At 39.9% G+C, this 13776-nt stretch overlaps 1 protein-coding gene across 1 annotated transcript in view; it reads left to right on the top strand.

Moving 5' to 3' along the window:
• LOC148873411 (sister chromatid cohesion 1 protein 4-like) overlaps positions 1 to 11331 on the top strand; it is a 39756-nt gene extending 28425 nt beyond the window's left edge. Inside the window, exon 14 of the mRNA XM_088964996.1 lies at positions 10932 to 11331. Within this exon, the coding sequence (XP_088821122.1) occupies positions 10932 to 11030 (99 nt within the window). The 3' untranslated portion in view covers positions 11031 to 11331. The remainder of the gene's footprint in view (positions 1 to 10931) is intronic.
• Positions 11332 to 13776: the final 2445 nt, after the last annotated feature.

The following is a 13776-nucleotide window of genomic DNA, read 5'->3' as shown; positions in this document are numbered from 1 at the left end:
TGTTCTCCACTTGGTACACGACCAAAGAAAGAAATAAAAGAAGAAAGAAAACTTTAGGGTTGTACCAGTTGCAGATCTGATTTGATCAGCCCAGATTCAATCCTTTGTTCCGCTCAGATTCAGCAACTTGAAGAGAAAACTTGGTCGCCCAGATTTAACAACCTTGCTCTGATACCATCTTGGCAATAAATCCGATTGAAATATGAGGAAGTAGAGAAGAGAAAGGAAGAAGAGAGAAGAGAAGAAGAAAGAAAGGAAGAAGAAAGAAAGGAAGAAGAAAAGGTTTGGAGCAATGGAACAGTACTGCCGGTGCCAGCTTCTATTATATTATATAGGGCGGCAGAAATAAGAAGGGAAAAGACTCTTGTTCCCCTGCTGTAAGTGAGTACAATAACAAAAAATTAAAAAAAAAAAGCTTTAACTAGCCAAACAGACCCTAACACAAATAACTAAATTATTTCAACAAAAGGGTTATAGTATTTTGATTTTATTGATGTAGCATCTTGTTGTGAATGATGAGAAAGAGAATTTGGAAGAGAAAATAGTAGAAATTGTTGGTCTAACAATGCTGCACACCAATTCTGTCTCTCTAATGAGATAAAAAATGGGCAGTCCTATTTCTCCAAAAGTAAAGGTTTTTTTTTGGGAAGCTGCTTGACAAATCATTAACACCTGTGAAAGACTTCAGAAGAAGTGGAAGGACTGGTTTCTCATACCCCCATATTTGCATCCTTTTCTTTCAGAAATGGAAACAACTAACCACCTCTTGATGCCTTGTACTTTTACAACCCTATTGTGGGCCCATTTTTTCTTGCTGATGGGGCATGTTTGGGTGCCTCCTTCAGAAATCAAATAATTGTTTATTACAAACTGTGTGATTTGTAGCACAAAGAGACCTAAGATTTCATGGCAATGTGTTAGAGGTTTTGCGCTGTGGAGTATTTCGCAAGAAAGGAACACCAGAGTTTTTGAGAAGGAAAGGAGTGGAGAAGTTCATTGAGCTATCTATGATCAGAGCTGCCCACTGGGCCTTGGTGTGTAAAGAATTCAAAGGTATCTCCCTAATTGATTTGTTAAAGGATAGGAAATCTGTGGCTGACTTTCAGTTGGGGTGCTCCAGCAGCAGATAAAACGAAACTGAATTTTGATGGTTGCAGCCTTGGAAACCCAGGTAATTCAGGTATGGGGGTGTAGTCAGAGATCATAATGGATGTATCTTGCTATGCTTTTCTGGGCCCATAGGTTTTGGCTACTTCCAAAGAGTTGAACTGCAGGCCTTACTCAAGGTGGAAAGTGATAGTCACACTCTAATTAGTTGGCTGAAGAAGCAGGAGTTGGTCCCCTGGAGGGTTGGACATCTGGTGAGACAGGCACAACACTTAGGATCCTTATTGAATAGCTCATTCAAGTGGGTACCTAGAAGTGCTAATGGTCTGGCTGATTTCCTATCCAAGGCTGGGGTACAGAAGAGTCAACTTGATTGAGGATGTCCAGGACCGGCAGCAATTTGTAACACTTGATTTCCTTTTGTTTGCTGTTTTCCTTTTTCTCTCTTTTTGGTTGTTTTTGTTAGAGTAAATTTCTTTTGGGGCTGGTTTGGCTGTTATTTGTCCTCTTCTTTCTACTGTGTTTTTGCAGTGGTTTTCTTCTTAATGAAGTTATCTGTTGCTTATCAAAAAAAAAAAAAATTTCATATATTAAAACTATAAAAAAAATTACTAAAAAATTCTAAAGGTGTTGATATTACATTGAAGTCCCTAAAGTAACACAGCGGAAGTTTATTTGTTTGAAATTAGATTAAAAGGTGAAGAAGAAGAAAAAGAAAAGAAGATTAAAATGAGATAGGAGATGAGGAACAAATGATAATGTTCTGGAGATGATGATAATGGGTTGCTGAATAGCTGGCTGGAGGTGGCAAATTCTGTTCCTGCCCACTCTTTAGTTTGTCCTGTGTGGTCACCACCAGGAAGTGGACTTATAAAGTTGAACTTTGATGGAAGTAGTGAGGGAAATCCAGGTCCATCAGGTGTAGGAGGGGTTTTCAGAGATGAGGATGGGAAGGTGCTTGCTTTGTATTCAGGTCCTGTAGAGTTGGAGGGCAATAATGTCCTTTTCATGTTGCTGTTAGCATGTTAGTAGTGTCAGTATGTTAGTTATTTCAGTTTCTTTCTTTAGTTCCTGATAAGTTATGTTAGTAAGGGCATTATTGTAAGTTAGCTATCTTTTAAATCTTTAATATAAATAGCTGAGTGGGGCGGCAATATAAGCTATAACTCACACTCCTTTTCTGAATTCTTTCTCTTCAACTTCTTTCTCCTTCTCTTTCTCTCTCTTTCTTCTTCCTCTTCTATTCTCTTTTGTTCTTGTCAAATTCTCCTATAGAGTAGGACTGATCAGTCTCTACTAGACAAGTGGTCCCATTGGGGTTGAAGACTCTCTTAAAGCTGAGGTCTATGCAGTACTGGAGGGTATAAGGAAGTCTAAGGAATTGAGTATACAAAGGTTAGTCATTGAAGGGGACTCAAAACTGGTCTTAAGTTGGTTACAAGAGGTTAGTGGACTTTTGGAAATTTTCTAATGAGAGGAGGGAGATTAAATGGCTAACCAGAGGACTGGAAATCAAGTTTCAGCGGGTCAACTCTAAAAACATGGTTTTTGAATTTCCGTTGACCCAGATGGTTGCACCGTTCGGCCAGGGAACCGTCCAGGCAACCTGTTCCATTTTACCCCAAACCCGGTCCCTGGCCAAAAACTGTTGAATCAGTCAATGACCCATTGACGCGGGCGATCGAACTGTCGATCTATTGACCCGTTCAACAGCTTGTGGCTGTTTTTTATTTTTAATTATTTTTTTTAATTTTTGTCAGAACGGGCCGTCCGTTCAAACCAGACAGTTGAACCGTCGACCCGGAAACCGGCGGCCAGAACGGTTCCATTTTCAGGTCGTTTTTTAAAACCATGGGTAAGAGGACCTAAATGAATATTTGCATTGTACTTTCTCTTTCATTAATATCCAGCGTTGGGAATTTGGGAAGGACTTCTTCCCCTACTAGAAAATACCCAGAGTCGCACTCTTTTCTACGATGGAACTTAGGAAAAATATTTTGCAAACAAGTTATCAAAATAAACTATATATTTATATAATATTTATTTTGCAAGAACGATTACAAAATACTTTGAAACCTATACTAGCAATTTATTAGTTTCTATCAGAGGGAGTATGGATGGGGATATTCTCTGTCTGACAAAGTGGTAGATCCTATCACAATGATCACTTTCCAAAATATCATCCTACTCTGCTCCAACATGTTCAGGTATTGACCCTAGAAGGTCCTCATTGGTTGGTATGTCAAAAGCAGACTAGTTTGATGCTTGGCATAGTATTACTATCAAGTTTTGGACCACAAGCAACAATCCAATTGCTCCGACAATCAAGAGGTCTAGAGTACATTAGAATTGGTCCAGTTTAGTGTTTCAAAAATATCCATACTTATACCTTGGGTAACCCTGACAGTTGAGACATATTGCTCCAACCTTGGGTGGTATAAGTCATGGCAACCTTGTTAGGATAAAATGTCCAAGTTTATCCACTGGTTGAGAACTTTTAGTTTACATATCAATCATGAATGTCTCCTACCAAATTAATGATTTTCATAACTCTATAATGTAGATCAAGGGCTATTATACTAAGAAGTTTTATAATAAAACAAGAAAACAAACTTTTATTCATAATCATATTGCTGAGAGCATACATTGTCTAACAGCAAGGCCTTTACAGTCCCCAAACAACAATAGGAAGTTTTTATTAGATATTTGCTGGAATGTGGCACATGGATATAGTTATCAAGGAGGGTATACGAGTTATCTCCTGCATGGTTCATTTCCTGTTGTCATTTTGAACCAGATTACTGGTTCAGGTTTTCTATTATTTGCTTAATTTATGTAGTTGATCAAGACTGAGAAAGTAAAGGAGGAGAAAGAGTGATGAGAGAACAGTAGAACACAGATTTTGAGGAGAACAGAATCTCAATATTCTGCCGCCGTCACTTTAAGTTAATATTTATATGTTATGCTAGTTACATGAAAGGACATATCTGCCCTTGGTGTTTACATCATAACACATAACAATATAAAACTGAAAAGTAAATAACAATTAGAATAACAGAATAATAAATTGATCACAGCTGTGACTAGAGAACATTCTACCCTACGGACAGAGTGGGCCCACAGCTGTGGGGCCCACATCAATGTTCTCTACACTCCCCTTCAAGTTGGGAGTAAATGTTCATCATTCCCAACTTGGATAGATACGACTTTAGTGAGGATGTTTGCTAGTTGCATACTGGATGTGATGTAAGGGAGGCATACTTCTTGAGATGAGACCCTCTCTCGTATAAAATGGCGGTCAACTTCAATGTATTTGGTTCTGTCATGCTGTACTGGATTATGTGCTATATTAATGGCTGCTTGATTATCACAATACAATATCAGGGGCTTCTCATACTCAATACCCAACTCCTCAAGTAGAGATTTAGCCATTGGATTTCATCCACTCCGTTGGCCATGGACCTGTATTCTACTTCAGCACTTGACCGAAAGACAACACTTTGTTTCTTACTTCTCCAGGAGACAAGGTTTCCTCCCACAAGGGCACAATATCCTGAGGTAGACCTTTTGTCGTCATCACTCCCAGACCAATCAGCATCTGTATAGACCTCCACTTTCATGTGGTTGTTGTTCTTGAACAGTATACCCCTACCCAGGCATCTCTTCAAGTAGGCTAAGATTCTTTCTGTCGCAAGAAGATGTGTGGTTCTAGGAGAATGCATGTATTGGCTGACAACACTAACAGCATAAGTAATATCCAAGCCGAGTGAGGCAGAGATATAGGAGCTTTCCTACCAATTGCTGGAACATAACTTTGTCTTCAAGAAGTTCCCCACTCTCGTCACTAATCCTGTGGTTCTGTTCAATTGGTGTATCTGCAGGCTTGACACCTAACTTTCCAGTTTCTGCCAACAGGTCTAGGACATATTTTCTCTAAGAGATAAAGATTCCCTATTTGGATCTAGCAACCTCAATACCCAAAAAATATCGGAATGCACCAAGGTCTTTCACCTCAAATTCTTGATGAAGGAGCTGTTTAAGGGACTCGATCTCCCTGTGACCACAATATTATCAACATATACTGCCAATAGTGTCAAGGAGGACTCCACCCTCTTGATGAATAGGGTATGATCTGACTGGGCCTGTAGGTGACTGTTTCAATCCATAGGTGACTGTTTCAATCCATACAAAGCCTTGTTGAGCTGACAGACCTTCTTACCTATCTCTGCATCATAGAATCCAGGAGGCAAACACACGTAAACTTCTTCCTGCAGATCTCCATCAGAAAGGCATTTTTCACGTCCATTTGGTATAAAGGCCAAGTGTGACTTGTTGCAAGGGATAATAGGACTCGAATAGTGGTCATCTTGGCTACCGGTGCAAAGGTCTCTAAGTAACCTATGCCATAAGTCTGTGTAAACCCTCTTGCAACTAACCGAGCTTTATACCTCTCAATAGATCCATCTGCATTATGCTTCACCGTAAATATCCATCTGCATCCAACTGGTTTCTTTCCTTTGGGCGATCAACTACCTCCCAGGTGTTGTTTTTCAACAGGGCATCTATCTCAGCTTGCATTACATCTTTCCATTCCGGGACGGATAGGGCTTCTTGCACTGTTCTTGGAATAGGGACATTGGAAATGGAACTAAGGTAGGACCTGTAGGTAGGAGATAGGCGATCATAGGATAAAAAATGGGAAATACAGTGGGCTGTTGATGTGGTACAATGTCGTTTCCCTTTACGGACGCAATCGAAAGGTCAAGATCATCTGTAGAAGGTGAAATGGCTGGGACTGTAGTACTTGGACCTGGAGCTGCAGATGAGATTGGAGCTGGCCTGGACTGCTAATGATCAGGATCAACCTGTCTGCACCACCTGTGATAGACCCTAAACTCCTGATCCCTCTGGCCACCCTCACCATCGCAGCTCTCCCTCAACTCTTGATCCCTTTGACTACCCTCACCATTGCAGCCCTCATCACCCAATGGAATAGGTAAAGGAACTGCCCCACTCTCACTGCTCTCCCCCTGAAGACAAGAACTCAAACCCCCACTCTCACTGCTCTCCCCCTGAGGGGAAACCCGAGGATAATAGGGTGTCCCCTCAAAGAAAGTGACATCCATGGAGACAAACTTCCTCCCTGAGACAGGATCATAGCAGCAATAACCCTTTTGAGTTTGTGCATAACCAAGGAAGATGCATTTGGAGGCTTTGGGTTCGAACTTGGAGTGATGGGTCCGAGAAGTTGAACAAAACATGTACAACCGAATGTCTTAAGGGGAATAGAAAACAAGTCATCACATGGGTGTAAGAGGGAAAAAGGAGATCTCATATCAAGGACCCTGGAAGGAACCCGATTAATAAGGTATACCGATGTGAGGATAGCATCACCCCAGAAGCGGATAGGAACATTGGAAGTAAACATGAGACTTCTAGCTACTTCCAAAATGTGCCTATTCTTCCTTTCGACAACTCCATTCTGCTGAGGTGTATGAGGGCAAGAGCTCTGGTGGATAACCCCATGATGAAGAAGATAAGATGTCAATGATTTAGAAAAATATTCCTTTGCGTTATCAGATCTGAGAACTTTAATCTTGGCATCAACCTGGGTTAGGATCATTTGGTGAAAATTTTGGGTTAGGGAAGGTACCTCATCTCGTGAACGCATGAGATAAACCCAAGAAAAACGGGTATAGTCATCAACAAATAACAAGAAATATCTGTACCCACCCATGGAAGGGATATGATAAGGCCCCCAAACATCAGTATGCATAATATCAAAAGAATTATCACTCATTTTATTACTCAATAAATAAGGCTTTCTACAATGCTTAGCAAACTCACAACTTTCACACTGTAACTGAGACAACTCAATAGACTCAAATAAAGTAGGAAACAGACTCTATAAAGACCGAAAAGACAAATGACCTAATCGGTTATGCCAAAGCATAACCAGACTCACTCTGAGAAACAAAAGACATCTTCTCAACTGACTCTCCCTGACAAAACCTCTCCCCGAGCAAATAGATCCCATTTGTCTCACGGCTAGTCCCAATCACCTTCTTCGTCTCCGGGTCCTGAAAAACACATCAGTCATGAAAGAAGGTTACTGAGCAGTTCATATGCTTGGTAATACTACTGACTGGAAGAAGGTTAGTATCAAGCTTAGGAACATGCAAGACAGATGATAGGGAGATAGTTTCTGATAACTTGATGTCACCCTTTTCAGAAATAGGAACTAGGAAGCTATCAGCAATAGATACTTTATCCCTACCAGAAGACAAGTGGTAAGTAGTAAACAATGAAGGCAAGATAGTCATGTGATTAGATGAACCTGAGTCTATTACCCAACAAGGTTCAGTAGTACCTGGAGCTGAGGCATGATAGGCTGAAGCTCGAGTACCTGAATGTGCGAAGGCAGATGTGGCAGGTGCTGATGAAGACTGCGGTGGCTGAACTGAATTTCCAACTTACTTTTCTAACTGCATTAGGGCAGCCCGAACTATAGATAAGGTCTTTAAAGATGTTCCTTTTGTGCCAGATGAGGATGCTGAATCAGTGTTCACTGCTACATGAGTAGTGCCCTTCTTGCTTCTCAACTTTGCAGGAACCAAGTGAAGGTGCAGTTTCCAACATGTTTATTTTGTATCTTTGGGCTTCTTACAATGTTCACACACCACATCTTTCTTGTCTTCCTTCCTCCTGTCCTTCTCTGAATCACCCCCTGATTTGGGTGTGACCGCTACAAAGGCTAGTGTGATGGGCTGAGGTTGCATCATAAACTCCCCTTTGGTCTCTTCACTGTGAACAAAAGAGTATGCTTGAGAGAGAGTCACACTATCTCTAGTCAAAATCTATAACCATACAATGTCATACTCTGAATTTAGGCCTGCCAGAAACTCAAATACCCGGTTTGTCTCAACCTGCTTTCTATATATCTGTGCATCTCTGGGACTCTCCCACTCAAGAGTCTTTAAGTGATCAATCTCACGCCACAGGGATTGCAAGGTAGAGAAATATACTGAAACCGGTCTCTCTCCTTGTTTAAGGTTTTTCACTTCACATTTCAATTCATATGCTCTGGCAACATTAAGGGGTTGGGAATACGTTTCTTTCATAACATCCCATATCTCCTTAGCTGTCTTTGCCTACAAATAATTCCAGCTAATATGAGGTTGAATGGAATTACATAACCATGTCATAACCAAGTAGTTTTCTTGAATCCACTTGGTATATGTCGGGTCTCCCTTGGGAGATTCTTTCATATCTCGCAAGAGGTACCCTAATTTACCTCTTCCACCAATAGCCATTATGGCTGATTGGGCCCATTCCAAATAGTTTGATTCATCAAACTTTACGGTTGTAATCTAACCACACATCTCAGAAACGCTACCATAACTGATGTTTCCGAGGCTGCCTTCTGCCTGATTTTTAAACTCCATTTCTGTCAAGTCTCAAAACAGCACTTGGACTACCAATCACAATAAAAAACAGTATGGGCCTGATCTGTCTTCACAGTGTATGTGCACAAACTGAGATAAATCTGAACTGAAACCAACTAGCCAACACAACAGTAGCTGTCCGTAGAGCTCTAATCCCGTAAGACATTGAAAAAACAGCTTAAAATAGGTCTGATATGCTTGGGAGAGTTAGGGTTTTAATTAGTCCTTAAAGTGAACAATTCAGTTGCACAATCCAATCAGTCTGTGTATATAGACTTGCAGTAGGGTTAATAGAAAACCCTAGAATCTATATATATAAACCACAAGGTTCAGTCAAACACTGGGGCTTGCCTCAAGATCACTTTCAAACCCTAGAGTAGAAAGAAACCAGTTGAGACAGTTCAGCCTAGGGTTTGTTGTAAAACCCTAGTGAATCGAAGAGAGAAAACCCTAGAGTGGTTCGGCCTTCCCCTCCAGATAGGTCCAACCTATCTTCTCTGATATAACTTCTTAGAAAGTAAATAACTTACAAGAAAAAATTGTTCGCTGCCTTCTAGGGTTACCCGAACCCTAGTCTTCTCTGATCCTTCCTGACCACCAACACTCTGCAACCCTAATAAGTTTCCAATAGCTGCTAGCACTTCTGGCGATCTTCAAGAATCAGTCTGCGAACTCCTCCTTTTCAGCTCCCAGTCCTAGGAGATTCTCATGTGGTCGACTGGTATTAGGCTCACATGAGAAACCCTAATTTGGCTTTGATACCATGTAGTTGATCAAGACTGCTATCAGTCTTGATTACTAAGAAACTTCAGGTTCGAAGAGAAGAGAAAGTAAAGGAGGAGAAAGAGTGATGAGAGAACAGTAGAACACAGATTTTGAGGAGAAGAACAGAATCTCAATATTCTGCCGCTGCCACTTTAAGTTAATATTTATATGTTATGCTAGTTACATGAAAGGACATATCTGCCCTTGGTGTTTACATCATCACACAACAATATAAAACTGAAAAGTAAATAACAACTAGAATAACAGAATAATAAATTGATCACAGCTGTGACTAGAGAACAATTTACCCTACGGACAGAGTGGGACCACAGCTGTGGGGCCCACATCAATGTTCTCTACAATTTAATACAAATTTGTGGGAAAAAAGTGTGCTGCTGGTTGGTTGATTACCATTTTGACAAATCAAAACTGGAAGGGCTTTGATGAATCAAAACCCCCATGTGAAAGTGTGAATTTGATAAATAACCACCTGATTTGTTGCCACTTTTATGATACCGGTTGATTGGTTGGAAGTTTTTCTGGTATCATGTCTTTCTAGTCATAGCCAAACTAAATTTTGTGGTCCTTAAGGAGTGTGCAAGTGTCAGCATTGGATTATACCCAATAAATTATAGGTTGTAAAATTCAAAAATACTTCATAACCGATTTATCAAAAACACACTTCATAACCGGTGCCTGTGTACATGCATCAAGTAGTGCATAGGAAATATGGTGGTACCCCGTACCCTATCACATAATACTGTCATGTTGCCTTGATAACAACATATCTATGTGCATAGAAAGACCACTGATCTCATGCAAGTTAGAACATAAAAAAGATCTAAAAGGAGGCTGAAATGAAAAGGATGTTAGAAATTACATATTTTAATAAAGGTACAGTTACTGGTGGAGTGCATTGTGAAACAGGATTTATGTAGTTCACACCAAATAGTTGATATAGAACTTTTTTAAGTCAGACTCCACTGAATGGGGCTTCTGAGATCTAATCACAGTTCACATTCTAACCCATGTAATTTATCAAGCACGAATTATATTATTTCTATCTAATTTATCAAGCAATATAAGAGAATTGCTCATTCTCTTATATTTATTCAAGAAAAAGCTATGCTGCTGAAAAGACGTAATACCAAAACGGCTTTGACCAATCAAAACACTTCCATGAATTTGATAAATAACCACCTGATTGATTACCACTTTTATGTTACCAATTTTTTTTTGAAGTATTTTATGCTACAAATTGAAACCATTTCTGGTATCATGCCCTTCCGTTATCATAATCAAGCTCATTTATTATTCTTAAAGGCTCAGTTTTGGAAGGAGTACAAATGCAAAATATATGTACAGTCCAAATAGATATAAAATACAATGTTTTGCAGTCTACATATTTGTATTTGTACACCTTCCAAACTGAGCCTAAGGCTCCATTTGGAAGGAGTACAAATACAAATATATAGAGTGCAGAACCTTTTACTTTATGTTATTTTGTATGTATTTGTATTCCTCCTAAACTGAGCCTAATTTCAGAATCAAACTGCAAATACTGGTTTATATTTATCAAACAGCTTATTAGTGGCCTGTTTGTGTTGCATGCAGGTTCTAAAGACAAGAGATTATATACATGTTGAACAGGGAAGACCCTTCGACAAGATTAATATAAAGCCCAAAGTAAAGCTCATGAAGTCAGGTTTCTGATCTTGCACGCGGAGTAAGGTTATACGGACAGTTACAAATTGCCCCTTTTAGTTCTGCTAGGCTGATGCTCGATTCCCCTCATAAAATCAACCATCCCCTTGATTTATGTTTATTTTTTATCGTTTTAAGTTATGGGTTTCTATTCTTTTCCCCCCTTCTCTTTCTTCATGTAACTGGTAGATTAACACGCGAAGGGATGTGCAGTCGCCTGTAATGTAATGCTGATTTTGTACTCATATGTAAATAACTAAATATGCCTGTAAAATTAGTTTCTGAAATTGAAGCTGATAATTTTTATTAATCTTCATTGGTAAAGCTGGCGTTTTGAATGCAATTGGAGATGATAAATTTTGGGTAAAATACTTGAACCACCCATTTTAAGTTTTGGGAAACGGACAAATTTATTCTACTGTTTGAAAAGTCCCTTAAATTACCCCAAAGTTTTTAACAATTGACATCCTTGTTAAATATTATTGGAAATGATGATGTGCCAATTTTGTTCTCCATTATTTCTCAGAATTTCCAACTCCTCTACCTGTATGTACCTTGAGTATGCCATTCTCCAACGTACTGTTTGAAGCTGTTAGTCATAAACATCGTGTCTACAACATAGAGATGACAGTCTATGGATATCCAAAAGAGTTAGGGAAGACCAGAAACAGGTTACTTTATGTCGCACTCACACCCACTATTAGACGAAAACTCCATCACTTCATCCATTTCCTTCATGTCCGCGGAACAGACAATCTGTGACCTGATGATCGTAGAAGGCAGTCGTTGAAAATCATCAGACATGATGATGTACTCTATTAACCCAACCTAGAACCAGTTGTCACCCTTTGAAACTATATGTAGAGGCCCACTAGAACCTCAATCATCATCATGTTCAGTTGTTCACTGGAGAGCAATGGCCATCAGCGGAGACTGATGGTAGCAGCATTTCGAAGAAGAAAACATCAGATTTGTTTTTTTTTTTTTTTATAAATGCTCATAATACAATGCAAGAAGAACAAGCAGCAAGAAAGGTGAAAAATGCAACTCCAAGATAAACCAGACCAAACTTGCTGAGAAGAGAAACCTAATTACGAGCACAAGGAGAAACTAGCTCGAGAAGCCTCTGCAAGTGATACTAAACGTAGGAATGCCAAGGAGGAAAAAAACAGCTTCCAACAGAAATAAGTTCAGCAACCATTGAATCCCTCAAATAGACCATGTTCTGCCAAGGATGGGCCGAGGGCAACAAGATAAATCTGTTTCCTTAATTGAGGTCGATGTGTGCAACCTGAGAGCAAGAGGTCGCACATCAGAGGCCCCAGGTGTTCTCGGGCGGAGACTCCGACGGTCAAGCTAGTCAAGTGTGTAAGAGGGATTGGACGAGGTCTGAGGTGAGGTCTCAGATAAAGTCACTCAAGGGCTAGCAAGAGAGCAGGAGTGAACAAGATGCTTTACCTGGAGAGGGACACCCGTATTTATACTTGACCTTACCTTAGGAGTGGTTGGCAGTGGACAGCCAGGATTGCATCTGGCCAATGCCATGTGATGCCATCATGGGCCTTGCCACATGCGCCTACATCAGACTAGAAAATCTAACTAAGGTTTTGGGGATAGCAATTGCCATGGTAAACTCCTTCCAAAAACCATGATCTGAATTTGAAAGGTCACATGTATGTAGGAGCCAGCCATATACCTCCTCCTAGAAATATGAATTATGTGGGAGCAAAAACTGTCCGCCCACTGAATAAAATGCTTCCAGTGAAAGCAGTAGTAATCAAGTCTGGAGTGTCATGTGCAATCGGCTACTACATTGTGTAATCAGTTACTACATAGTATTACCTGTACTGGGGACGAAGGAGATGAGAGACTGTTGGAAAGAATGCAGAATGGATGTGAAATCGGCTACTACGCATTGTGTAAACGCCATGGGATGTCCAAATTAACATCCAACAAGATCAAAACGAACTTCTGCACATCTCCTTCCAAGTGAACATGGCTGAGCTGAAGATCTCGAGCCATTGACAAATCTGCTCGGAAAGCCAAAGCCTCTACTAGCTCTAAGACAACCAGCTGAGAATGAATAGATCTAGCCAACAAGAGAATACTACGATGGTCCCGAAGCATTACCTGAAGCGGTGCAATTATGTGCACCGTCAACATTGATTTTAATGAATGGATGGAATGGCAGAGTCCAGGTGACTTGGGGTTGTGGGATTGGTGGTGAAGGTTGTTGAGAAGCTGAACTTTTAAGATGTTTCATACTGACCAATTCATTTATTTGAGAGTGTGCTGCAGAGAAATTTATCAGGGGAAACATCAGTATCTTCCATAAACTTGCCACATATATATAACCTTACACATATATAGTCCAAAGAAATATAGAACATTGACTGAACACACTAATATCATCAAGAGTAGTCTCAGTGAGTGATTCCACCATAATGTTAGCTATTCGTCAAAGCTTCTGAGGATAATCATCAACGCAAAAAAGCCATCTCGTGGACCCGAACCAAATAGATTTCATGAATGGACAATAGAAAAACAAATGATTATAGTAGGTGTTTGGCATTGGTGCTGGGAACATTGTACCATTTATTGAGAAAAACGGTTCTGGGCATGTGGAATTGTAAACATTTTATTTTATTTTATTTTTTAAATGGTACTTATTTTTTGTTTGGAATCGGTGCTGTCACATATGCTGCTTTTTGAAAAAACAACATTTGTTTTGTTTGGTACTAGTGCTGGCAGCAAC

Source organism: Nelumbo lutea, chromosome 1 (genome assembly GCF_056320005.1).
Source record: "Nelumbo lutea isolate HS-2025 chromosome 1, American lotus-T2T, whole genome shotgun sequence".
Classification (NCBI taxonomy): Eukaryota; Viridiplantae; Streptophyta; class Magnoliopsida; order Proteales; family Nelumbonaceae; genus Nelumbo; species Nelumbo lutea.
Note: the sequence above shows the minus strand (reverse complement) of the source record. Positions and strands in the feature narration are given on the sequence as shown.